This window comes from Monodelphis domestica, chromosome 6, assembly GCF_027887165.1.
Source record: "Monodelphis domestica isolate mMonDom1 chromosome 6, mMonDom1.pri, whole genome shotgun sequence".
Taxonomy (NCBI): Eukaryota; Metazoa; Chordata; class Mammalia; order Didelphimorphia; family Didelphidae; genus Monodelphis; species Monodelphis domestica.
The window spans coordinates 130,716,846-130,743,072 of NC_077232.1; the positions used below are offsets into that span (position 1 = coordinate 130,716,846).

Genomic DNA, 26,227 nt, shown 5'->3' on the forward strand with positions numbered 1-26,227 from the left:
GAATTCACAGATCATCTCTAGTAAGAGAAAAAACCCTATGGTGCAAACTCCAAGATCCATAATAATTAAATTTAATAAATACAATGACAAACAACAATATATGCAAGCAATCAAGAGAAAAGATCTTTAAATATAAAGGGAAAGAAATGCAAATAACCCAGAAGTATTTCACTGGGAATTGTAGAAGAGAATGAAATACAGTGTTGTGAAGAGCAGAGGAAAGTGCAAAATTAAGTGACAATACCTTGAAAATCTAAATCTCATCATTAATGAAAAACATGAATATTCAATAAAAGAAAGGTATTCAAAGTGTTTCTAGAAAATAAATGGATATGGGCAGATTATTTGCTTTGAAAACATAAAAGACAACAGAAACAGAAGAAAGGTAAGTATAGCTACCAACATATAACTATTTTATACTCTATGTGGATGAGACTAAAAATATTTAATTCAAGGAATACTCTGTAAGAAGGTCATAGATGAGAGGGTATGGAGAAGGGAACATAAGTGTTTAAAGTTCGGCTATTTATTACTCACAAGCACAAGGGCCTGTGGCTCCTTCGTCCTACATTCTTGTGTAGCTCAGTCAAAGCCCAAATCTCCAGGGTCTCTGATGAAATCCTGACCTAGACTAGTAGCTAAATGAGTAAAGAAAAAGTGATGACTGCAGAACAGGTAGAGGTAGAATCCACAAGGCTTGACAACTGAAATGAGATAAGGGAGTGAGAAGAATTGATAATGAATCCAAGTTTATAAACCAGGTTCCCCTCAAGAGAAATAGGGGGGCAGCTGGGTGGTTCAGTGGATTGAGAGTCAGGCCTAGAGACAGGAGGTCCTAGGTTCAAATCTGCCCTCAGACACTTTCCAGCTGTGTGACCCTGGGCAAGTCACTTGACCCCCATTGCCTAACCCTTACCACTCTTCCAAGATGGAAGGTAAGGGTTTAAAAAAAAAAGAGAGAAATAGGAAAATTTTGAATAAGCCAAGTTTAGAAGAGAAATTAAAGATTTCTGTTTTGGACATGTTGAAGTTGAGAGTTATAGATTCAAGAAGAGATGTCCAGTAAGCTGCAGATGATGCAAAATTAAAGAGAAATAAATTTTCACTGTATTTGACTTTTATAATTGAAAAAGTGACAACATTTTAGTCTGCACCATAATGTTAAGGGAGCCTAAGGTTTTGTATACTTTAACAGTGTAGGTAAAGGTTTCCTCTGAGAAAAGCCTTAAACTGAGTTAAAATAAGTCAGATTTAAAAGGGGCAGCCTTTTTTTTTTTTTAAACCCTTACTTTCTGTTGTAGAATCAATACTGTACATTGGTTCTAAGGCAGAAGAGTGGCAAGGGCTAGGCAATGGGGGTCAAGTGACCTGCCCAGAGTCACATGGTTAGGAAGTGTCTGAGGCCAGGTTTGAACCAAGGACCTCCTGTCTCTAGGCCTGGCTCTCAATCCACTGAGTCACCCAGCTGCCCCTCTGAGGGGCAGCTTTTTGGGGGCAGCTTGGACCTATCACTAATTAAGGAAGCAACAAACCTTTTTATAAGGGGAGGGAGCTAATTATAAATGTTTATGATTTCTGTACTAATTTGAATTTGAAATTAATTATATAGTTACAATCCATAAAATCATATTATCTTAATTCTTCTTGAAAGAAATCTTGTGCCCTTAAGGAAAAAAAAAACACAACAACAACATGGCATCGGTTTGTTGCTATGTAGACTAAAAACAGTTCAGAATACTGAATTCTTAAATTCTTATTTAAGGTTAGGTTTGTTAAATATATATTTTTGTGGAATGACTGATGTAGGAGAAGCATCTCAAACCTAAATAGAAAGGAGATAAAACTGATGAGAAGCGCCTCATGAGTTTTAAGGATGATTCCCAAATGGACACTACCTTGGGCTGGCCCAAAGAAATACATTTCCAAAAAAGGGAAGGTAATAGTTTCATTCATTCCATTTTGCATTAAAAAGGCCAGATCTGGAGTCTTGTGTTTCATTTTGGGTCTCAGATTGTAAAAGGAACACTGCTGAGCTGGAAGAGGTCCAGTTGATGGTCCCTATGTAACTGAGGAGATTTAAAACTATCAGAGGAAGAAAAGTTGAAGAATCTGGGAATGCTTAACTTTCCAGAAGAGAGGATGTGGGGGTCACGATAACAGCCTTCAACTCTGTGGGCCGTTGTGTAGAGGAGGAGATTGAGATTTAGATGTCACCTTGCAGAGTCCAATTAGGATTAAGGGATTCATTATCTTTATGTGGGATTGGGAGAGTGACTGGACCTGTAGTTTTATTGATCTAGAGGATTCCCAGGGAAGGAAACTCCTTCCACAATGCAGGTAGGCACCTTCCCTGCAGACTTGAGAGAGCAGCCTGGAATTCTGAGAGGTGAAATAACTTATTCAGTCATAAAGGTATCAGAGGGTACATTTGAACCCAGGTCTTCTTATTGGAACAGCCAACTCTCTGTCCACTACTCTATCAGCCCTGTATGATTTTAAGGCATTTAGGACAATTATCATTTAACTCGGACTTTTAAAGTTTACAAAACACCGTCTTCAAGACAATCTTGTGAGCTAGGTGGCAAAACGCCAAACATTTAACAAAAGACTCTCAGAATGCGAGATTTTATTATTAGTAGCTTTGTTTTATAGAGGAGGAATCAAAGATTAAGTGACTTGCTCGTGGCCACGCTGCTAGCAAGTATCAGGGTGGTGGTTTCGGTGAAGGTCTAATTTGAAGACCAGTTCTTTTTCCCACCACATCATGTTGTGCTTCTCATCAAATTTGTTTCACAGCATAGCCAACCCTTGTTATTCTCACAAAAGCCTTGGTTTGCCTATTTGTCATTGGATTATTCATGTCACCAAGGAGGCAAAAAAATCACAAGGAAGCTGAAAGAAATTCTTTTGTTGCTATTGTCAACATCTCTGTTCAGAGCCCAATAGAAACTACAAGAAGAGGCTAGGTCTTCCTTTGAAAACAGAACAGTTAAAGTCCAAGGAAGGAATAAGGAAGACAGCAAACAAGGAAGCTGAAAGAAGAATAAAGGAAGCTGTGCATCACTCTAGAAGACCTGGAGTCTAGAGACCCCCAAAGAGAGAGATTTCAACAGATTTCTGTATGGGGAAAAAGAAATGCCTTTATATTCATGAACTACTCAATGACATTTTGCATTTTATTCAATGATTTTTTTAAAAAATGACTTTCAGAAGAGATTCATAGCTTCACTAAAGTTCTATAGGAGCCAATGAGACAAAAAAGTTTAAGCTCTGCCTTGGAGGTAATAATGTCCATTCTAGGATCGGAATGGGGAAAAACCCAAACAACTTGCCAACTAAGTTATCTGTGGGGTATAGGACTATTTCATTCATCATGTTGTGAACTCCCATAGGAGAATTTGTGTTCAAACATAAGCACAAAAATGAACTGCAAAGCCAATTATAAATATTTCTGATTTCTATACTAATTTAAATTTGAAATCAATTAGCAATATTTTAATAAATGTATGAACTATTGTTTTGGTCATACTCCACAGTTGCATGTGTGAAGTATTTTTTTCTTAAATCAGGAAAGATCCTGAAGAGTTTTATTTTTTTTTTAAGGTTATCACCTAGAGAAATAGATTTAGCTTTTTAATTTTGTTATTAAATACAAAGCTATTTTGGAGAAACCATATTTAGAGGAATTAAGTACCACTTATGGGAAATACAATCCAAGTTTATAAAATTTCCTTTGCTTAGAAAAAAAACAGATACCTATTATCATTATATATATCAAATTTCAGAGGATTGGGAGAGAATATATTTTTTTTCTAATTACTTAAAATTTAAATATCTTATAGTACCTAAATTGTCCTATAAATCTCACTTGTGAAGAAAAAGAATATAATTTTGTTCTGTTATTTATTAGTCTAGGAAAGAATTAGTTATTTTCTGTCATGCCCTTAAAGGAGTAAATTACTTCAATGTTAATTATTCTAACCATGTGCTGATGGAATTTATCTTGTAGCATGATTATTTCAAGCAAACCTGAACACAGACAAGATGCTTTTCTTTGCCCCAGTAACAAAGACAAATGCTTCGACTACAGGAATCCCAACAAGACTAACAACCTGCTTGAAATTTCAGCCATGAATTTTATGATATAAGATCTGAAGGATCTATGCAAAGTGATGTTTCCTTTCCTGCTGAGAAACAAATGAGTGCACCACTGTGCGCCTGACCCCAAACAGTGAGATTCGTAAAGTCACCACTTAACTCCCTGGAAGAAAAACCTTCTTCAAATAGCAGGGCTAAAGTCTTTGGCAGCCTAGGGCTGCACAAATTAGAACTAATCTGTTGAGCCACAGAGCTTGCCTCTGTTTCTCCTACACACAGCAACTTAAGGAGGGCAGGAGATTTCTAACCATTTCAGTTTTAAAAATTCAGACAGGCTAGATTACTGTAAAATATTTTAAAATGGTTATGTATATGTTTAAAAATTAAAAGAAGGTATTATTTTCTAAGAAAGGTATAATCATCACAAAATACCCCAAATTAGGAGGTTTAAAAAATCTATGTTCTCTTGATACTTCTATTCACGTTTCCTTCAGAGGAAGTATATAGTGCAATTAGTTACTCTGATAGGCTTTGAAGTCTTGATTTTTATAAATTTTGAATTACTACCCTGGAAGACTTAGATTGAAGAAAAAAATCACACTTCTCTTTCTCTCACCATGTAGGTAAATGCAGAGTTTTTGCCCCTCCCTACCAGGGATCCAAAGAAATCCATGTCTTCAAAATCTCTCTCCTATTTTTGATCCTTCCTTTGGATTTACATTCCCACCTCTCTTGTCTAGGTTATTTCAACAGCCGCCTAACTGACCTTCTCTTTCCATTCCAATGCATTCTCACAGGGTACTTTCTATAGAAGGCTCTCATCCTAACCATCCCCAGATCAAAAAATTCCAGTGGTTTCAAAATGTCTATTAAATAAAGATCAAATCCTTAGCTTGGCCCTTAAGGCTGGGAAAGAGAGATCAAAAGTGGGAGAGAAGGATAAGAAATAAAATATAAGTGAATAGAGAGCATGACAGCTCCTGGATGCTTTTTGTGCATCCTAGGGTTCCAAAAAGAATTCATGATCCTGAAAACTGTCAGAGAGCTTTGAAATCAGTGGCCTGACCTTATCCCTTCCTTCCTCAAAAACTTCCCTGACTTCTCAGTCTCTAGGATAAAATAAAGTCCCTCCACAATATGTCTTCCCTCTACCTCCAGCCTGGTGAGCCATATTTTATACTATTTGTCTTTATGAAACTCTTGTATTCATGGATTGGGCAGCTAATTTCCCCCCAATTTCACTACCACACCTTCTGCTTTGAGCAAGTGTCCCTGCACTGCCCAGAATATCCTCCCCCTCTTCAGAATCCTTGATTTCCTTCAATGCTCAGTCTTTCAAGTTCCAGCTTTCTTTGTGAACTTTTCTTGGATTCATTCCCATTCTCTTCAGGATCTGCCCTATTTGTTTTTTTCCCTATCTCAATTTTCCTTCAATTATACTTGTATCAAGTAGATCACACACTATTTAACAGCAGAAATTATTTTATTTTGCCTTTCTATTAGCAGAGCCTAGTGTCCAGGACTTGGCATGTATAATAGGGGTCTAAAAAGAGGCTGGAAGTGAAGTGAATGTGTTAAGAGGTATTTGAGTATTGCAAATGGGCAAACAGTATCCCAATGATCCAACTATAAATTAAGGAGTTGGATTTACATTGCTAGCAACATTCTAAAATGTATTCTTTTTTAAAAATTCATCCTAAAATTTTTTTTTGTCTTTTTAAAAAATTTATTTAATTAATTTAGAAAATATTTCCATGGTTTCCTGATTTACATTCTTTCTCTCTCCTCCTCCTTCCCCCCTCTCAGAGCCAATGAGCAATTCCACTGGGTTTTACATGTATCAATTAAAATATATTCTTATGGGATGGTTTCTAACTACTTGGAAAGTGAAGCAATGATTACTAGAAGACAACATGAAGTCCCTCTTAAGTCACACCATATAAATCACAATTTCTTTTTTGGTTGGGCTACTCTTCTGATGTGTTAGGGGAAAAGACTAGATATGATATTAGGAGAATATAATGTATGCTTAATTTCAACAAAACATTTGATGAAGTCTTTCATGATATAATTGTGGAAGAGACGGAGATGTTGTTGGGATCATGACAAATTTAGAAGTAGATGTCAGGAGTAATCAGACCCAATAATGAATGGGAAGTCCAGTAGAGGGTTTCCCACCTCTGTCCCTAGCACTTAGCAGAGTATCTTGTTGACTGACTGACTGAAAGTGGTGAAAATAACACAGGCTAATCACTGGCACAGATTATGTCAATATATAACATTCCAGTATGGAAAGCTAAAATACTCGGGCCAGGTTGCAGCTCTTCCAGCAGAGTATGTGCATGTCTCCCCACATTGTTCCCTAGAAAAACGACCATTTCCATTTCTTAACTTTGTGAATTCGATGATTGCCTGGTAAAATCTTAGAGTTGTTCTAATTTTAATTTCTCTTATATCAGTGATCTAGAGAATGCTTTCAAGTGGTTGCTGATAACTTCTAATTCTTCTTTTGAAAACTGTTCACATCTTTTGACAATTTAGCTACTGAGGGATGATTCTTTTGGGAAGAGATTTTCATCTTTAACCCTTTTTCTTTTTTTCTTTCTCTTACCTCTTCCAAATGACCAAATTTCTCTCCATTCCCTCATATATTACTTTATGCTGGCCCGAATGCTTAAATTTCAGCCATGAAAATAAATATTAGCCCCCATGCTAGTATTCATAAATACTGGCTGTGGACCAAATATTGAGGTTTCAAATTCAGGGTTGGTTTAAAACTTAGGACAACATTCTTCACTGAAACGTTGAAGACATTGTCCTAAGCTCTGGGCCAAATGCTAAATTAGAAAGCACACTGTTTGGTCTAGAGCTAGTATTTATAAATATTACAACATGGGCTAATATTTATTTTCATGGCTGAGTGAGGCACCTAGGGCAACATAAAGAAATATGTGAACGTGTATAGGACAATGTTAATGCTGGAAAAAAAAAATCATTAATAAGGAATAATACAGACATCCATTTTCTTTCTCAGTTGATTTCATGATCATTTACAAAAGGCAAACTCTATATTGGCATTCAAAGCTGAAAGAGACACAGAATATTCCATAGAATTTTGTACTAATAGATACCGACTAGTGCTGTTCACTCGGCAACCCTCTGGCATAATGCTTTTATTATGCAGCTTTCCTGTCTCACAACATTAAGCAAATCATCTAGCAATTTCTTTTGGCTGTCAAAGAAGCAAAGATTGAATCCATTTACATTACTGCGGTTCAAAACAGTGTACATTACATTAGAGGAGTGCAAGGATAATAAGCAATTTTTCCCCTCACTAAAGGGAAATATTTTGCAGCCATACAGATATACCAGATTAAGAGCAAAATAAAACACTTTGTTATCGATCACAATGGCAGATTTGTAATTTTTACTTACATCAAGAGAGCCTTCATTTATGACGATCATGCCCATGTTCTTCTTCAAGAGTTTGCAAGAGTGCCCTAAAACCCAAAAGCCTGCAGATTAGGTGCCTGGTCTGTGGTGAACCCTTGATAACTAACAGATGGCATCATTTTATAACTAAATCCAACTATTGGGAGATTTTGACATGGGTCCTGGGGTTCAAAGGAAACGAATTCAAATGATTTAGAATCTCTTAGGGACTCAGGCATTTTTCATTGGGAAGGTGAGAAGGCTGAGGACTGGTAAAGGAATAGCCTGAAAATATATCAAGACTGTTTTATCTAGGGGATGGTGGCCAGCTTCTCTCCACCTTCACTGGATGAGGCTTGGGAAAAGAAAAACCTTCAATTGCTATAGGAAGGACTGAGGCTAGACATAGGAATCATTTCCTGCCCATAAATGCTGCTACGTTCCTAAGAAGATGACTGAGAGAAGTCATCGAGTTTTTTCTCTTCTGGAAATATTCAGGACAATCATCCTTCAAATAGCTTAGGTGCAGACAGGGCTGGGATTGCTGGAGATGTACCAGATGATCAGGTTTTTGAATTATTTTAAAGTATAACCTCTTGATCATATGGTAAGGTCTTAAGAAATTCACTACCTTGTTTTCAAGATGAACTCTACTACTTGAAGTTAATGATGAATAACTTATTAAGTTAGCCTAAAGTAATTATGATTTAGTAAAATGATTTTTTTTTTAATCTTTACCTTCCGTCTTGGAGTCAGTACTGTATATTGACTCCAAGGCAGAAGAGTGGTAAGGGCTAGGCAATGGGGGTCAAGTGACTTGCCCAGGGTCACACAGCTGGGAAGTGTCTGAGGCCAGATTTGAACCTAGGACCTCCTGTCTCTAGGTCTGACTCTCAATCCACTGAGCTACCCCAGCTGCCCCTGAAATAAAATGATTTTCAAGCAAACACAGAATATATAGTATGGTATTTAAGGAGACTTTTTCAACCCTACTTTCTTGTAATCATTATGATGAAAAACCTTCAGCAGGTCTATGTTCCCATCTTTTTTTATATTATTTATTATATCATTTTATTATTTTTTTCACAAAAGGATTGCCAAAAGAACTTCACATCCTGAGCAAATTCTGTTCTTTTCCTTATATACATAGGCCCACTAAAATTCTTCTCTCAGTCAGACCTAGAGACAGGAGGTTTAAGGTTCAAGTCTAGTCTCAAATACTTGCCAGCTGTGTGACCCTGGACAAGACACTTAACCAACATTGCCTAGCCCTTACTGCTCTTCTTGGAGCCAGTACTTCAGTATTATACTGATACTTAGTAAGGGTTTTAAAAAAGCAACTTTTCTTTAATTATTTCCTTATTATATTTATATTATTTTTTATTTAATAATAATAAATAATATATAAAATAATAAAAATAATAAATAAAAATATTTATATTTATATTTATTTATTATTATATTTATATTTGTACTTTATTTTACATTATTATATAAATATATTTACATTAAAATATTATTTATTATATTTGTATTTCCCAACTTTTATGTTCTTTCTTGCAGTCTAATTACTCTTGCCTTCTGTCTTAGTACCAATTCTAAGACAGAGAGCAGCAAGGGCTAGGCAATTAGAGTTAAGTGACTTGCTCAGGGTCACACAGCCAGGATGTGTGTCTGAGGCCAGATTTCAACCTAGATCATCTTGACTCCAGGCCTGGTGCTACCTAACTGACTTTCTTGCAGTTTATTCTCTTTTTTTCATAAGTCATTTGATTTTAATTAATTGTATTTTCTCCTTTTCACTACTGTTGATAAACCTTCTTAATCATCGAACACACACAACATGTCATTCTTAAGTTTGTGTTTGGGAATGCTGGTGAGCTCATTTTTAATCAATTTCATGAATGCAAGCACATTAATTTACTATGAAGATATAATAGAATCATTTGTTCACAGAGCATCATGCGCTGTTTGTTTCCAGTTCTCAAAGGAACACGCACAATCATTATTCTCATTTTTATGGTGTGCGATGTTAGTCTTCCAAAAATGTCATCTTATACTTTCTGAATGTAGGTGCCCAGGTGCAGCCACCTTTGTTATTTGTCTGAATCAATATGCAATGCCACAATTAATTACAGAGAAGTCAAAGGTCAGAGATTGATTAGAGGCTCTCATGCACTCAGGCCACTTTTACATTTCATTTAAAGGGAAATTTATGATTTCCTGAATGTTAATGTATTATTGAGGAATGAGGCCTTTGAGAACTGAAATCAATTCTTTCCTTGTTCAGTTTTTCTATTTTTCCTTTAATTAATATTAATTGTGTAGGTAGGATTCTTTCTGAGTAAGAGAGAAAAATAACACTAAAGATTTCACTGATGTATAGATAAAATCTATCAATCTTTAAAAAAATATTTCCCCCGTCTTCAAACTATAACTGGAGGTCACGTAAATGAGCAGCAGTCCCAACTAGCAAAGAATTGCTTCACACAGTCTTACTATTAATGTTGGAAGAGAATCTCTCTCTCCACTATGTTATTTTGTTTAACATTATCTCTCAGTGACCTGGAGGTCAAAGTAAATTCAGGTATATAAAAGCCCTTGGAGAAAGGAAGCTAAAAAACCAAGGAACCGAGAAGACAGGAAACTGATTCCACAGGCACTGCCCCTCTGGGTGGTTCAGGAAAATTAAGAAACTATGATTGGTTCCTGATAGATGAGGTGTGAAAGTGAGTAGGTGGAGAAAAGAGCTTATAACTGGCAACCAGGAGGTCTTTGGGGTCTTCTAGCTGGAGCATGGAGGCTGGAGGAACCCTTGTCAGTGTTTAGCTTTAATCCATCATGGCAGCCAATAGATTAGTAAACTAAGTATTTCTCTACTTCTCCCCTACCTTTCCCTCTCTTTACTACTACTACTTTGATTTAATAAAGTTATTAAGTTACTAGCAGCCTCATAATTTTCATTATTACATTAAGAACTAACCACATGGAAGGTTTCTAACTGACTCCTGTGTAAATTACAGCAGGAGTGGCTGGCGACAGAGATGAGAAAGAAAGAAAAGATAGGAAATAATTTCCCCAATTCTAATTTTTTTAGGATTGTATAATTCTGAATTATATATATAATATACATATATAATATATATACATAACTGTATAATTCTGAATTATATATATATTTATATGACTGTATAATTCTGAATATAATAATTCTGTATAATACAGAATCTGGCTGTGGTCACTCCATTTTTAAAAGCCAGTCAGCCAGAAATAGAATCACTCCTTCAAATTCTCATCCCTTCCCCCATTTTTATTCAAAGAAACAAAACAAAATAAAACAAGGATGGAGATTCAGTGCTTGCAATGGATTACCAATGTTAATGGCAGTTTCTTGCTTATCTCCGGTGAGGATCCAGATTTTAATGTCCGCTTTCATTAGAGTTTCAATGGTCTCAGGCACTTGATCTTGCAATTTGTCCTCAATGGCTGTGGCTCCAAGGAGTTGAAGGTTCTAGAGAAATAAACATTGAACAAGCTCAGGTGAGGGAAGCATCTCTTCAGAATTCTCTTATATCCTCTACATGACTCAAAGTTCAAAAGATAATCAACTGACTTTGGAGGTGGTCACTGTAAAAGATGCTAAACCTATTGAAGCTTATTTATAAAGCACCTCTGAGTTTTGAATGGCTCCTTGAGTCATACAGTGAGACTCTTGAGTTTGTGGGTCTCCCTTTTAATTCCTGCTACCCTACAGAGAGAGGATGGGGAGAGTTGGAAATCAGTTAAAGCTGGGTCGGTAGCTATTGAGGAACTGAAACAGATGCCTGTGTGGAGAGGATGGGAGCAGCAGGAGCAGCTGCATGGTTTGGCAGTCAAGGAAATAAGAATGTCTGCAGATGTTCCCCAATTGGAGGTTATTGCAAACACCAGGAAGACTATGGGAATAATACAAATAGATTTGATGAGGAACAAATATCAGCAGTAACCGCAAATTGACAACATTAGTCTCTGAGTGGAAATCAATATGTATTTTTCACATTTCCCCACACACCTGGAAGGTGATAGGTCAGAGGCTCAGGGTACTGTAGCAGTTTCTTTACATCTGTCTCAAGATGATCATGAAATGTGCGCACAGAGAAACACACTTTGTTTTATCACCAGTTCCCTGCTATTAAATCACCATGGAGAACATCCACCAGAAGTCATGAAGATTGATGCTTATGGTGGTTCAGTTTCCCTGGGAGATAGCATAGGTTCATGGATTTAGAGTTGGAAGGGGCTTCCGAGGTCATCTAGTTCAACCCTCTTGTTTTACAGATGTTGAAACTGAGGTGCAGAAGTGAAAGTTAAGGATGTACCCCCATTCTTCCAGGCAGTGAGTGTATCAAAACTAGATTCAAATGCCTACCTTTTTAATCTGGAGCTAGTGCTCTTTCTACTCTAACACAGGAATCACCCATTCTTCTGATCCTTTCTTTCCTCCCCAGATTATCTTCTTAGTAAGCTACTGATTTAATATCCTATCTTCAGTTTAAACAGAAGTCACGATAAGAATTATCCATTTGAACAATGATCAAAATCAGTAAATATACATTAAGTAGTTCCTATGTGATGGAGATGAGAACAATACTCATCTGAGTAATTAATGTTTTCCTGGGGCATATATATGTAGAAAATAAAATAAAAGGTCATTTGAGAGGGAGGGAGAGAGAGATGAAGAAGAAATTCATGGTAGGCATAAGGAACAGTCCAGATCAATCCATTGTTATTTGGTGTACTTTATGAACTCATGTAACAAATTTCTCCTTAAATCGAATATTGGGAAGGTATTTGTCTTTATCCCCAGAGGAATGATATTGTTTCCAGCCCATACCCTAAAAGAATTGAGGGTGGCAATTGGAGAAGGGACCCTTCGGTACCTGCCACTTACAACACTAACTGCTGTCCAACTTATGAAGTAGGCAGACTAGACTGGTGAAACAAAAAGACTCCCTGAAGGAGAACCAGTGGGAAGAATGTTCTCAATGGATCAAACCATGATCAGCACCTTCCCTCCGTCCATAGTGGAGAGAGAGAAGGATCCTGTGGACAAGAGCCTTGGTACTAGCCCACAGTCATCACTGAGAGCATCTTACCTCACATTACCTTTCCTTTGTCTTCCTTTCTTTTGCTTTGCCTTTTTTTCCTTCTCTTCTCTTCCCTTCCTTTACTTTCTTTTCCTTTTTTCTCTTCTTTTCTTTTCTCTTTTCCTTCCTCATATTAATACATATAGGTAATCACAACCAAAACATGCCTGTCTTTCTGGAAATTCCCAGTTAAATTCAGTGCCAAATCATAATTCATTCAATACTCATTATAATTCACATTTTTATAGTGCTTTAAAATGTACAAAGTAGCCCTGTGAGGGAGGTTGTATAAGTGTTGTTATCATTTGAATCAAGATGGGTTAAATGACTTGTCCAGATTGAACTACTGTGAAAGCTAGAGATTAAATTTAATTCTTCCCTTTCCAAGAACAACAAAATGGTAGACATATCCTGCTTTCAAAGGAAATTTGATGCAAAAGAAGAAAGAGATATACAAAAGAAACATATCTATATTATTATATCTCTATAGAGAGCTGTATGTTATGGATGGGAGGTTGCAGAGATAAGTAAACAAAGATTCAGATTAAAATGGAAACAACATTCTAACATGATTTGTTAGAAATTCCATGTTAGGAAGGAACACACAAGTAGAAATACTAATTCTGATACTACCATGAATAATAATTAGCGTTATATAGCACTTTAAGATTTACAAGGTGTTTCACATATATTATTTCATTTGATCCTGACAACAATATTGTGCAGTGGATGATATTATCATGCCCATTTTATAGATGAAGAAACTGAGGCCGAGATGAGCAAAATGGCTTCCCAACCATTAAGTGCCTGAGGCAGGATTTGAAATCTGGTCTTTCTGACTTCAAGTCCAACATCCTATCAAGCTGGCAGGACAAAGACTAGAACTGGAGTTAGAAGACTTGTGTTTGCATTTCAGCTTTGTTGCTCCTTTGTGTGACTTTAGACAAGTCACTTGCATATTTTGACCTCAGTTTTCTCTTCTATAAAATGAAGGGTTTGAACTAGATGATTTAAGAAGAATCCAGCAGATTCACATATAATATAATGATGACTATATCTCTGGAAATGACAAATAGATGACTCTCCCCTCCCAATGGTGCTAGTATGCACTTGAAAATTGCATGAGTCTACTTCATTTTTTCTATATTGGTTCATTTTTCAATTAACGAACAGTCATTTTCTCTCTTTCTTACATTCCACCACGCTGAAGATAAAACATAATTCTTTAAACAAATATACATCGTCTAGCAAAACATATGCACCTACTTTCTATTATATCATTATCCTGCAAAATCCAATCCGCCCTGGTCCTCATGCCTTAATAGTAGCCTCTGCTCTTGTAATTTGGGACCATGAACTCTAAACCCTTGCCCTATGGAAATGGCCTCAGTCTACCACATCTTTGTTTTCTACCTGGCTGAACCCTTTTGGTCATCTTTCAATTTCATCATGCTTGCCCCCATTCCCCAAACCTGGGTATCTTCTTTCCTCCCACCAATCCCTTCCTTTTCAGCTTCCTTTAGGATGTTGTTTTCCCCTACTAGATTGTAAGCTTCTTGAGAGCAGAGTTTGTGTTTCTTTTTTAGCATCCCAGAGACTGGCACCTAGTAGGTATTTCATATATTGACTGGTTAACTTAAAGAGTTTCTCTCATAAAATGCTTAGTAGAAAGCCTATATGCTTATTCCTTTGTGTCAGGTATTATTTATTTTAAGATGAGATTTTTCAATAGTAGATTGTGCTGAATCTGGAAATTCACATTTTAAACCATTGTTTACAATTCCATAATGGGCATTAGGGACAAGATTTGAACTTTGCCTCCTTTCCCTGATCATACCAACAGTGCATTTATGCTTTAATCAATTCCATTCGAAATACATATTACCTTACACAGATGGCTACTAATGGGCACCATGGGAATTACGTATTCAGTGAGTAGAGAAACATGCGAAAATCCCCATAGCATTTGTGAATAAAAATAATTTAAAAAACATACAAAATCCAAACCACCCTAATTTTATTTTTAGAACGCCAAAGCATCAATAATTGTAAAGGTTCTAGGTTCAGGAATAGTTGATGTTATATGTTTGAATTCATTTAAAATACTTATTGGTTCAGAAAGCCCCAAACTAATCTAATTACCTTTTAAAAAATATTCATTTAATTTATGCAGATTTGGAAATGGACATATTACATGTAAATTATACTTCCCAACTTAATAAAGATAAATAACCTCATGCTGAGTTTTTAATGCTTGTATGGCAGAAGGTCCTATGACAGATTTACAGATTATTTGGAAAAATAACAATATATATTTTATTAGGTAACAGATTCTCAAAATGACCTATTTCCATAGTAGTTAATTTTTTTCCAAGTGACTAAGTTATTCTAAACTGCAAAAACACCAGTTTGGTATTTACCCAGAAATGAAAAAGAGAAAAATACAAAACTAAGCCGTAACCATTTCTTTAAACTACAACATGGCTTTAATGTGATGATCCTTAAACACAGAGAAAGGAATGCTTAAAAGGTTTCTTCTAGCTTCAAATATGGGTGAATAACCAAAGGACTAATGATGTCCTATTCCTAAATACTAAATGAGTGGGAAAGCTAAATGAAATAAAAGAGGAAACTGTAAGTAAATACTAGAAAAAAAAAGAAAACATTCAATGAAACAAAATTTTATTAAGTGCCTACAACAATGAAAGCATCTTGATTTAAAGATGGAAAAAAGTCCTTCAAGGAATTTAAAAGAAAGAGAAAATCAGAAATAGAGAATAAAGAAAAAAAAACTAGAATATTCTCCATTAGTTGGCTAGTATAATTGTGGGCTGAATGTATTTAAGGGAGTTGTGGCTTCCTAGAATAAGGAGATGATAGCTTCTCAGTTTTATCCCAGATAGATCACATCATGCAGTCACAGACTATCACAACTGGTTGAAAGGGGCTTCAATGGCTATTTTGTCTTAATCTAATGTCTAACTGAAAAAGGAAACTCCTCAAAAAAGAGTTCAACAACCCAGTTTTTGTTTGAAGACCTTCAGGGATGGCGATTCATTCCACTCCTGAGTATCTCAAATGGTCAGGAATTTTTCCCTTACTTCAAGCCAAAATGCATTTTTTTTTACAACTTGTATCCACTGTTCCTACTTTTGTACTGTGGGATCAAGAAAAATACACCTATCCTTTTTCCCCCACAAGAAAATTCTCCAATTTTTTAAAGATATTTATCATATCTTGCTTAATAATGTTTTATAGACCAAACTTTACTGTTTCTTGAAACCAATTCCTACATGGTGAGAACTAGAGGCCTCTCACTCTCCTGATCACCTTCTCTGGACAACTTCCAGCTTTCAATGTTCTTCCTAAATTATGGGGTCCAGAATGGAATATAATACTACAAGCATAATCTGCCATGGACAAATTAAACTGGCATTACTGCCTCTCAATTTCTGTACCTGACAACTTTTTAAATGATTTTATTAGCTTTTCTGGCATCCCACTGTTGACAGACATTGAGCTTCGAAGCATACTAAAACTCTCGGGTCTTTTTTTCCAGATGAACTGAATTATAAGTAATATTCTCTCTGAAACATTGCCTTAATTCTATTGATACTAAGATCCTTACATGTGGTCATGTTTTAAAATAAAAAGGTCTACCTCTCCAGTGATGGGAGATTAAATTCTGTCATGAGTGACCCAATGCTGAATATTCAGGGCACATCAACATTGCTTAGATCCTCTTTTGGCTGTACTGGGTCCTGTCTCCAAAGCAAAACAATTCCTAGTTACAGACCACACAAGACTTTGGGACACATGCATGCCAAGTCAACTTCTGACTAAGAAATACTATGAAATATTATGAAATACTAAAATTTTAAATATTGCTTAATTAAAAGAATTTTTAAAAAATTAAATTTACTCAATACTGACATAATATATAAATTAAAATGTCAATTTATAAAAACCCACAAAAGTTATTATTTTAACCAGCTAATGTAGCTTAAATTCAAAGCAAAGCGCTGTAAATGCTTAGATGGTCTATAATATAGTCTATAACAAGATGCTCAGAGGAACAGTCCAGTTACACACCAGGACATAATACCAGAAAAATTGGGACAATGAATGCTTGCACCACAAAACTTAAGGGATGCAAGCATTTCTTAGAAGTTTATCTACTAACCCAAGACCCACTCTCTCACACAACACTAAAAGATGCAGAAGGGACAGCATGAATTGACATACAAAGCTGTAGAAATTTCAGTTTGAGAAGAACATTGATACAGTTGAGAACAATTGGGGGAAGACAACTAGTGTGGTGAAGGAAGGGTCTTGCCCTGATCTCTTAATGCAGGGTTTTAGTTTCTGGTCCCAAATCCCAATTATCTGAATATCTTTGTCAAGGTACATGACAACTGCTGCCCTGTCATTTTGATGTTCAGTCCCTACACAGCTTTACCACCAATTAGCTGGGGAACCTTAAGAAAAATGTAGGATCACAGATTAGAGCTGCAAGCTACCTTAAAAGTCTGGTCAAACTCCTTTATTTATAGATGACACAATTGAGCCTCTTTAAATCTGGTGTAATAATATTTGTTGGAAATATATGGAAATGCTGGTGAATTATGTGGGTTTACTTTGTAGCCTGTAACTTTGCTAAAATTATTAATTATTTCTACTAGCTTTTTAGTTGATTTTCTAAGATTCTCTAAGTAGACCATCATACCATTTGCAAAGAGTGATAGTTTAGTTTCCTTATAGCCTACTTTAATTCCTTCAATTTCTTTTTCTTATCTAATTGGTACTGCTAACATTTCTAATACATTATTAATATTAGTTTTATTAATAGATTTAATTATTATACACATAATAATAAAATAAATTAAATAATAGTGATAATGGGCATCCTTGCTTCATGGAGTGATAATATCTGAACTACATGGTTGCTGTAAGGGAAGTGCTTTGTAAAGTTCTATGGAAGGAAGTGGTATTATTATTATACTTTCTTTTGGAAGCAGCAGAGTGCATCCTGGAAAGAAGATTGCATTTAGGTTGAGTTGGCCTCAGTTCAAATCCCAGCTCTGTCATTTGCTAATTGACCACAGGCAAGTTTTTCTTCCATTCTTCTATGCACCAATTTTCTAAATGAAATTATTAAGTAGGTGATAGATAGGTGGCTCAGTGGATTGAGAGTTAGGCCAAGTGATGGGAGGTCCTGGGTTCAAATCTGATCTCAGACATGTCCTTGCTCTGTGATTGGACAAGTCACTTAACTTTCTTGCCTTGCCCATTCCATTCTTCTATTTTGGAACCAATACATAGCATTGATTCTAAGACAGAAAGTAAGGGTTTAAAGAAAGAAAAAAGAAATTGACAAGAATTAAATTTCGATTCTAATAAAAATAATAATTATCTGCACTAACTACCTCACAGGGATGTTGTTTCAATATTGTATAATATATGATTTCCCAATATTAAAGCACTCTACACATATAACTTATCATCTATTGAGCCAGCAGGGCACAGCTGAGAAAATGAGAAAATGAGAAAATTTAAGAATCAAGAAGACTGATCATTAGCTTCTTATTTGTATAATGAGGAATTACCAACCAATGTAAATGTTGTTCAGTATTCAAATGCAAGAAAATATATTAAAGTACTTTTGCTAACTCTAAAGCATTATACAAATGTCTGTTACTACTATTCACCTAGATTTCTCTCAATTACCTAATCTTGAAAATTTTTGGACCGTAACTTGTATACATGCCTATATTCTACTCATTCCATCCCTTTTGACTGACCTCTCTTTCTGAATGAACATTCTAGAGATAACTCCACCAAGAAGTCAAAAGAAAAAAGTCAAGGGGGCAGCTGGGTAGCTCAGTGGATTGAGAGCCAGGCCTAGAGACGGGAGGTCCTGGGTTCGAACCTGACCTCAGACACTTCCCAGCTGTGTGACCCTGGGCAAGTCACTTGACCCCCATTGCCTAGCCCTTACCACTCTTCTGCCTTGGAGCCAATACACAATATTGACTCAAAGACAGAAGGTAAGGGTTAAAAAAAAATAAAAATAAGAAAAAAGTCCAGTCCATCAGGAAGCTACTCTAGCTAGGTCAATATTAACTCGAAGTATTTTCCCATAGTAGAATGTAAGCTCCTCGAGGGTGGGGAGGATTTTTTGTGTGTGTGTGTGTGTGTGTGTGTGTGTGTTTCTTTTTGGATTCCCCAAAGCAGTAAGTACAGCTGGGTTCCTGATAAGTGTGAATAACAAATCTCCTTTAGTGGCTCCATTATTTGAATTTGCACTGCATATTTCCATTTGGTATAAATATTACTTCACATACTGTGAATTTGAATACATGCAGTCATTGGTACAGGTTCTGCAACAAGACAGGCTCTGATGAAGTGCCTGCTGAACAGAATTGAAGATCTGTGATTTTGTTCCCCCTGACTTTATAGATGGAAATACAACATGGGCAGTTTCTCTTTAATATCAAAATAAAATTTTTTCATTTTTAGCCAGCTTTGTTAGCCAGGCAGATGTAGTGTATCAGCAGCAGTAGTTGTTGGGCATGGGATCAAGTGTGGCTCGAATGCATCAATGTCCTCAGCTGTCTTTTTGTTAAGCTTCCTCCAACTGTGAGAAGCCTTATTGTTTCCTTCTGATCGAGCTGGAAATACTCCTGACTGTCAATTGAAATGAAGCAGTAAATTACTACAAGTTTATAGTGCTAAGTCTCTCCATGCAACTCCTATTTCAAACCAGTTTTCATCTAGTTTTAGTACAAATGAGAAGTGATATTTGTAGTCCCTAAGGAGAAGAACGGTTATGTTTTATCTGAAAAAAAAAAAGCATTCTGTTGTTAATATAGAAGCCAGGGGGAGTTTAGTTGTCACATGCGTGCAAGAAAAAGTCCTGTTTTTCATTAGGTTTTATATCTCACGTGGAATCTACTAATCTAAGACTCTGCCACATGTTTAAAATACTAGATTCTTCCATCTCTACACTGAACAAGGTTGATCTATTTTGTGCCACATCAAGGAGGTACTTAGTCTCAGAAAACACAGACACACTTTATACAACAGTAATGTAAATAATATGAAAGGAAATGTTACTTATTTTTGGCCGAAAGGGGTAGCACGCCAGACTGGATAGCATTTTGGCTCAAAGTCAGGAAAACCTGGGTTCATATCCCATTGCTGTCATTGGCTCTGTGACCTTGGACAAGTCAGTTAATGTCTATGTGTCTCCGACAAATCCCTTGGATTTCCCCAAGTCACAGACAGGTTGGGACCTCTGCTGATGGAGAGTTCCCACATTGGGAGTTCCCTTTGCTGACAAAATCACGGATCCTTCCTATATTCATAAACTGTAGCACAGTAAAAACATCCAACTTATACAAAATGTACTTGTGATTTGTCTTCCTTTTCTTTCGCAACAAGGCTTGCTTAATGTATCAAGTTTGCTTTCCAAGTTAGTCATTTGGCAGGTTTTCCAAACTCAGCTTAGGAGACTTTGCAATCTTCCTGGGTGTATCAGTTTTGCCCCTGGTAGGACATTGGTTCTCTTTTGTTGAATAGGGGAAGAGAGACTTTCTAGGGTCCCAAAGGGGGTAACTGAAATTACCATTTCCCAAACAGAAATCAATACTCTCCCTCACAAACCTAACCCTCTTATATATAATATATATTATATATATATTTGGTTTTTGTTGTTGTTGTTGTTTTTTTTTCTGGGGGCAATACTGTCTTTTCAGGCACTTAGCATTGCAACTTAAACTTCATCACTGATAAACACAACCCACAACTTCCTGAGTCAAATCTTTCCAAGACTTCATTCCATCCTCCAGAAAGCTGCAAAAATGCTTTCCTAAAACGTGAATCAAATGATGTCATTATTTACTCACCCATCTCCAGGGCCTTCCCATAATCCCTAAGATCAACTATTAACTCTTTTTTTTGGCAATTTAAAGCCCTTGACAACCTAGGCTCCTCCTACCGTATCAGCATTATGACTGTGCTTCAGTCATTCTATGGTTGTTTCCTCATTTATAGTTCTCCATTTCTTCTAGCTCCATGCCTTTCTTCTGGCTTTGTACTGTGCCTGGAATTCACTTCCTCCTTCATTTCTATCCTTAGCATTCTTTTAAGCCTTGGCTCAGATGTTGCCTTCTGTGGGAAATCTTTTCTTTTCTCTCCCCAGCTGTTAGTGCTTCCCTTCCAAACCCCTACCTAGTCATTAAGTATCTGTTTTATATCTTTATATGTATTTATTACATTTATTTACATATTTTATATATTATATCTATTATATATTTATATAAATATATTTATTATAGATTATAAATATAACATATTTATTATTTACATTTATATTATTATATTTATTCTATATTACATTTACATATTTACTTTTATACATTTTATTATACATTTATATAAAAACATATTTATTATAGATTATAAATATAACACATTTATTATTTATATTATTATATTTATTATTACATTACATTATATATTATATTATGTTATGTTATGTTATGTTATATTATGTTATGTTATGTTATGTTATGTTATATTATATTATATTATATTATATTATATTATATTATATTATATTATATTATATTATATTATATTATATTATATTATATTATAAATATGGACTGGGGTTCCCTGAAGGTAGAGATTTTCACACTATCTTTTTGTCCCCAATGCCTACTACAGTATCTGGCCCATTTTGTTGTTCAGTCATTTTTCTGTTGTGCCTGACTCTTTGTGATCCCGTTTGGGATTGGTTTGCCATTTCCTTCTCTAACTCATTTTACAGGTGAGGAAGCTGAGGTAACCAGGGTTAAGGGATTTGCCAAGGATCATATAGCTAGTGAGCATCTGAGCCTGGATTTAAACTCAGGAAGATTAGTTTTCCTGACTCCAGGTCTGGTGTTCTATCTAGTGTCACCACCTTAAGTGGCACAGAATAGGTGCCTAATACATATTTGTTAACTGATGGACTGATTGACGTATCATCTCCTATCAAAGGATCAAAATGTACAAAATGTACCGGGGGGGGGGGTTACTTCTTACCAAATTTTTTTCAATTCACAGGCATTTTAAATATAAAAGATTTGTGGATGGATTAATTTTTTAAAATACCACAATCCCAAGTAGCTTAGTTCCTCTGACCATTTCACAAACTGTCATCTACATCCAAGGCTGGAAGCAACACTGACCAAAAGATTTAATCCTATCCCATCTGTCAGGGAGCACCTAAATGCTGAAAGCAAATGCCCTCCTTCCTCCACCTCCCCCATGAAGTAGGCTAGGAAACTAAAATGTTATCCTAAGGGAGATGTATGATGATGGATGGAACTGACAGAGAAGGGAGACAGAATAACTGGGAAAAGGAGAGGGAACAAGTCCGTCAACAACCATTTATTAAATGTCTACTATGTGTCAGGCACTATGCTAAGTGCTAGTGATACAAAGACAGATAAAAGACAGATCTCAACAAACTCCAGTCTAATGGGAGAGATAAATGCAAACTACCAAGTACACACACACACACACACACACACACACACACACACACACACACACACACGACTATACGAAATAAATCTGAAAAAAGTTGACAGAGAAAAAGCACTGGAATGAATGGGGATTGGAAGAGGCTTATACTAGGAAGGTGAGATTTCAGTGGGGACTTGAAGGAAGCCAAGGAAGCCAGGAGGTACATATTGCTGAGGAAGGAGAGCATGCCGGGCATGAGAAAAAGCCAGTAAAAATCCTCTGTGTCAGGGGCTTTTTTGAGGAACAGCAAGGAGGCCAGTGTCACTTGATTATAGGACATGTGGCAGGGTATGAGGGATAAGAAGACTGGAAAGGTGGAGGGAAAGGGGCAAATTAGAAAGGGCTTTGAATGTCAAACTTTCAAGGCAGTGGCAATATCAGAGGAGAGAAGAAATGGATATAAGATAAGTTACAAAGGTAAAATCAACAGTCCTAGGCAATCAATGGGATATGGGGTGAAAGGGGAAAAGAGAGAAAGGAGTCAAGGATGATGCTAATGCTCTGTTTTAGTCCCTTTCTGTCCTGAATGCCAGCCCCCATCTGAGTGTCTACAGATCTCCCTGTCTCTCTAAGCTGTCTGGGGCCAGAAAAGGGATTCCTTCTGACTTTTTGGGGGAAGGCTTTCTCTATCAGAATTTAGTCTGATTTTCTGGGTTGCTAAGGAAGAGGTGTGTTGAGTGAGCTAGCAAAAATATTTCTCACTCTGCCATTTTGGCCAGGCTTCCCCGTGGAGAGGTATGGGCTAGATAAGTAGATTTAAGAGCCATCAGCAAAGAGATGAACATGGAATATGTGGGAACAAATGAAAAAGTATGGAAGGAGAAGAAATGAGGGCCCAGGATAGAGCAGAGTCCCATGGAACACCAATGATTAGTTGACAAGACTTGGATAAAGGTCTAGCAAAGGAGAATGAGGAGAGATCAGATATGTAGAAGAGAATAGCGTCATATAAACCTAGAGGGAAGACAGGAGCAATGTACATCTATTAAAAGACCACTCTGAAGAAGATACTATGAGGCACTGATAGAAGGAAAACACGAAGCAGTGGCTGCCTTCAAGGAGCATGGCTAAGCCTCGATCAATAGGCAGGATTTCATAAGCAAAGATGGTGGTGGCGGAGTTGTAATATTTAGAGAGAAGGAAATTTCATGGACCAAGGAAAGGAAGCATGAACATATGGAATTTCTTCTTGTGGAAATGGTTTGGTTAAGATGCTTAAGGTGGAACAACACCCTACCCAAATTAGTTTGGCAAACATGTTGGCCTTACAGTACAAAATAAAAGGATTTGGGACTTCATTCTTTATTATTTTTCTTTTTTTTTTAATTTGGCATATTTCCCCACAATTATATGATTCATGATCCCTCTCTCTCCTTGCTCTTTCCTCCCCACCCTCCCGAAGCTGACAAGCAGTTCCACTGCGTTATACATGTATCATTGTTCAAAACCTATTTCCATGCTATTTATATTTGCAATAGAGCGATCCTTTAACAACTTCATTCTTTAAAAAACAGGGAACCCTCAAAAGTTTTCATTTGTTATATGATCAAAGCTGATTCTATCTCATGAAAGTGTTTTCGCCTTGGGTGCTATAAACTGTTTAAAAAAAATTTGATAATTGAATTTCAATACAATTGGTTTCCCTGTAATCCTAAACATCTTATTTTTTTGCATTTAAAAACATTCTGAAAGGAAGGCAATTGGGGGTATAGTGGATAGAATTTCTGGCCTGGAGTCAAGAAGACTCCTCTTACTGAGTTCAAATCTAGCCTCAGGCACTTACTAGCTGTGTGTCCTGGGTAAGTCACCTGTTTGCCTCAGTTTCCTCATCTATAAAATGAGCTAGAGAAGGAAATGACAGACCACTCTAGGATCTTTGTCAAGAAAATCCCAAATGGGTTCATGAAGAGTCAGACACAAATGAACCAACTGACAAATTCAGAGAAGGTGCCCAGAGACTTTGTTATACTACTAAAGGGGGTCCATAACACAAAAATAAGGTCAAGAACTCTTGATTTAGCATAGCATGTTGAAATGAGAAAATAGCCTCCATGCCCAAAAGACTTGTCACTTCAATTATTTTCCCAACAGATAATAGAGGTATCAAACTCTCAGCCTTCAGGGCCATATTCATGATTTGGTAGGTGGGACCAGATGAAAATGTAATTGGGAAATGTTTAATAAAATAAATAAAAACAGAATAGAACACAGATAATGTTAATATGTGGCTTTTCTAACTCACTAGGCAGTCTGCAGGGATCTTTTATGTGGGGTTTAGTGGCTCCAATTTCTATTGAGTCTGACCCCACTGATATAGACCATAAGACTACGAGGGATTGTATCTCACTTTATCTTCTCTGTAACTCACACAAAGATTGCATTCACAAATGTTAGCACTCATATTAGTTACTCTGCAGGGACCCCAGTGCTACCGTGGTAATGGCATTTTTATGTTTAACTTTCTTTTAGAAAACTAACATGAAGAACTCTTTGGTTTCAGCAGAATACAACCACCTTTTAATATATATACACATGTATGTGTGTGTGTGTATATATATATATATGACATATATTTTAACATTTGTATAATATATATTTACATAGAGATTAAAAATATACATACACATATTTGTATGTGTATGTAATGATAAAATAACTTCTGAGTAGGTCAGATAATTCATGCCATGAATTCCAAGAGAAACTTTGTGAGAAAATAAGGGGTTAGATGTATTTATTCCCATTTTTCTTGAGTAAAAATTGGGACAAAAATCATTAAGTGGCTCTAAAGTAAATAATGTTATTCTATAAGCAACAGATCAAAAAAAGGACTTCAAGAGTCTATGAGCTTAAGGAAGAAGCATCCCTCTGGGGACAATGAAGTAAATGTATCACTTCTCAATTTATGCACGATTCTTCTTGCAAATGAGATTCTTTTGCTTTTCACAATGTTGACTGACCACCACATCCAAAAAAGCATTTTTAGAAAGTTCTGATTCCAATAAATTCAAGTAAAAGCAAAAAAAAAAGTTACGTTGACATTTTACAGAGAAGGTTAAGAGAAAAAAGCAAGGGTGGATTTGCCCTTTGAAAGAATGAGACAACTGCAAATTCTCTCAAGTAGGGACTAAAACAGACTCAAAGTGTTGTTGTGTCCACAATACCACACTGCCATGCTGACGTTTTCCTTCTCAAATTGGGTCAAGACAACTATGACGCATCTGATGGTAATTCTAGTTCTTTCTTCCCCTTTTCATAATATCATCAACTTTGTTACTTAATGATTTAGGGCTTTTCAAATAAATTTGATCTTTTGTCCTAAATTTGTTATCAAGGAAGATGCTTATGTAACTGAGATGGCAAATAAGATATTAGAACATGTCATTGTTATACATTTCTACAACTTCCTTAAAAGTTCTTAATTATACTACTAGAGCCCAAACTGGAGCTTTGGGTAGTAGAACCAATGATTACACAGAAGGAAAGGTAGAGACAGGGTGGTTCAGGGCAACTAGCACTGGTTAAGGAGTTGGACCTGGCTAGCGAAACCTAACTTTGTTTTGCAACCTGAGTAGATCTTGGACAAGTTGCTTTATTTCTCAGGGGGAGGTAAGGGCTTAGTTTTCTCTTTTCTAAAATAAGGGTTTGGATTAAGTGATCTTTGAAATATCAGCCCTAGAATTTAATAATTCTATGCACCAAGAAATGAATTTCCAATTCTTACTAAATTCCCAGTTGATCTAATTAGATAATTTTTCAGCCTGGATGAAAAATGACTACTTTAAAAGATAGAAATGCTCTGATTACATTTAAAAACAAAATAAACGAACAAAAATGAACTGCTAGTTTTACCTAATACCAGGCTGGTGGAGTTTGCACTCTTTTAGTACTATATATGTTTACTATCTATTATATAAAACAATAAAAAAAACTATCACCAAAATCACATGCCAAAAAGCAAAATAGAATGAAACCACATCAGGTGTGAAGTTATCATT

General features: G+C 36.1%; 1 protein-coding gene across 5 annotated transcripts in view; it reads right to left on the reverse strand.

Moving 5' to 3' along the window:
- The window catches only part of ATP8A1 (ATPase phospholipid transporting 8A1), a 284,236-nt gene that overhangs the window by 105,199 nt on the left and 152,810 nt on the right, over positions 1–26,227 (reverse strand). For all 5 annotated transcript variants that reach the window (XR_008912864.1, XM_007496505.3, XM_056802573.1 and 2 more), the window contains 2 exons: positions 10,903–11,041; positions 7,534–7,598 (listed from right to left, as the gene is read on the reverse strand). Coding sequence is in view for 4 of the 5 variants with exons in the window: in XM_007496505.3 (XP_007496567.1) it covers positions 7,534–7,598; positions 10,903–11,041 (204 nt within the window). In the remaining variant the exon portion in view is untranslated. The remainder of the gene's footprint in view (positions 1–7,533; positions 7,599–10,902; positions 11,042–26,227) is intronic.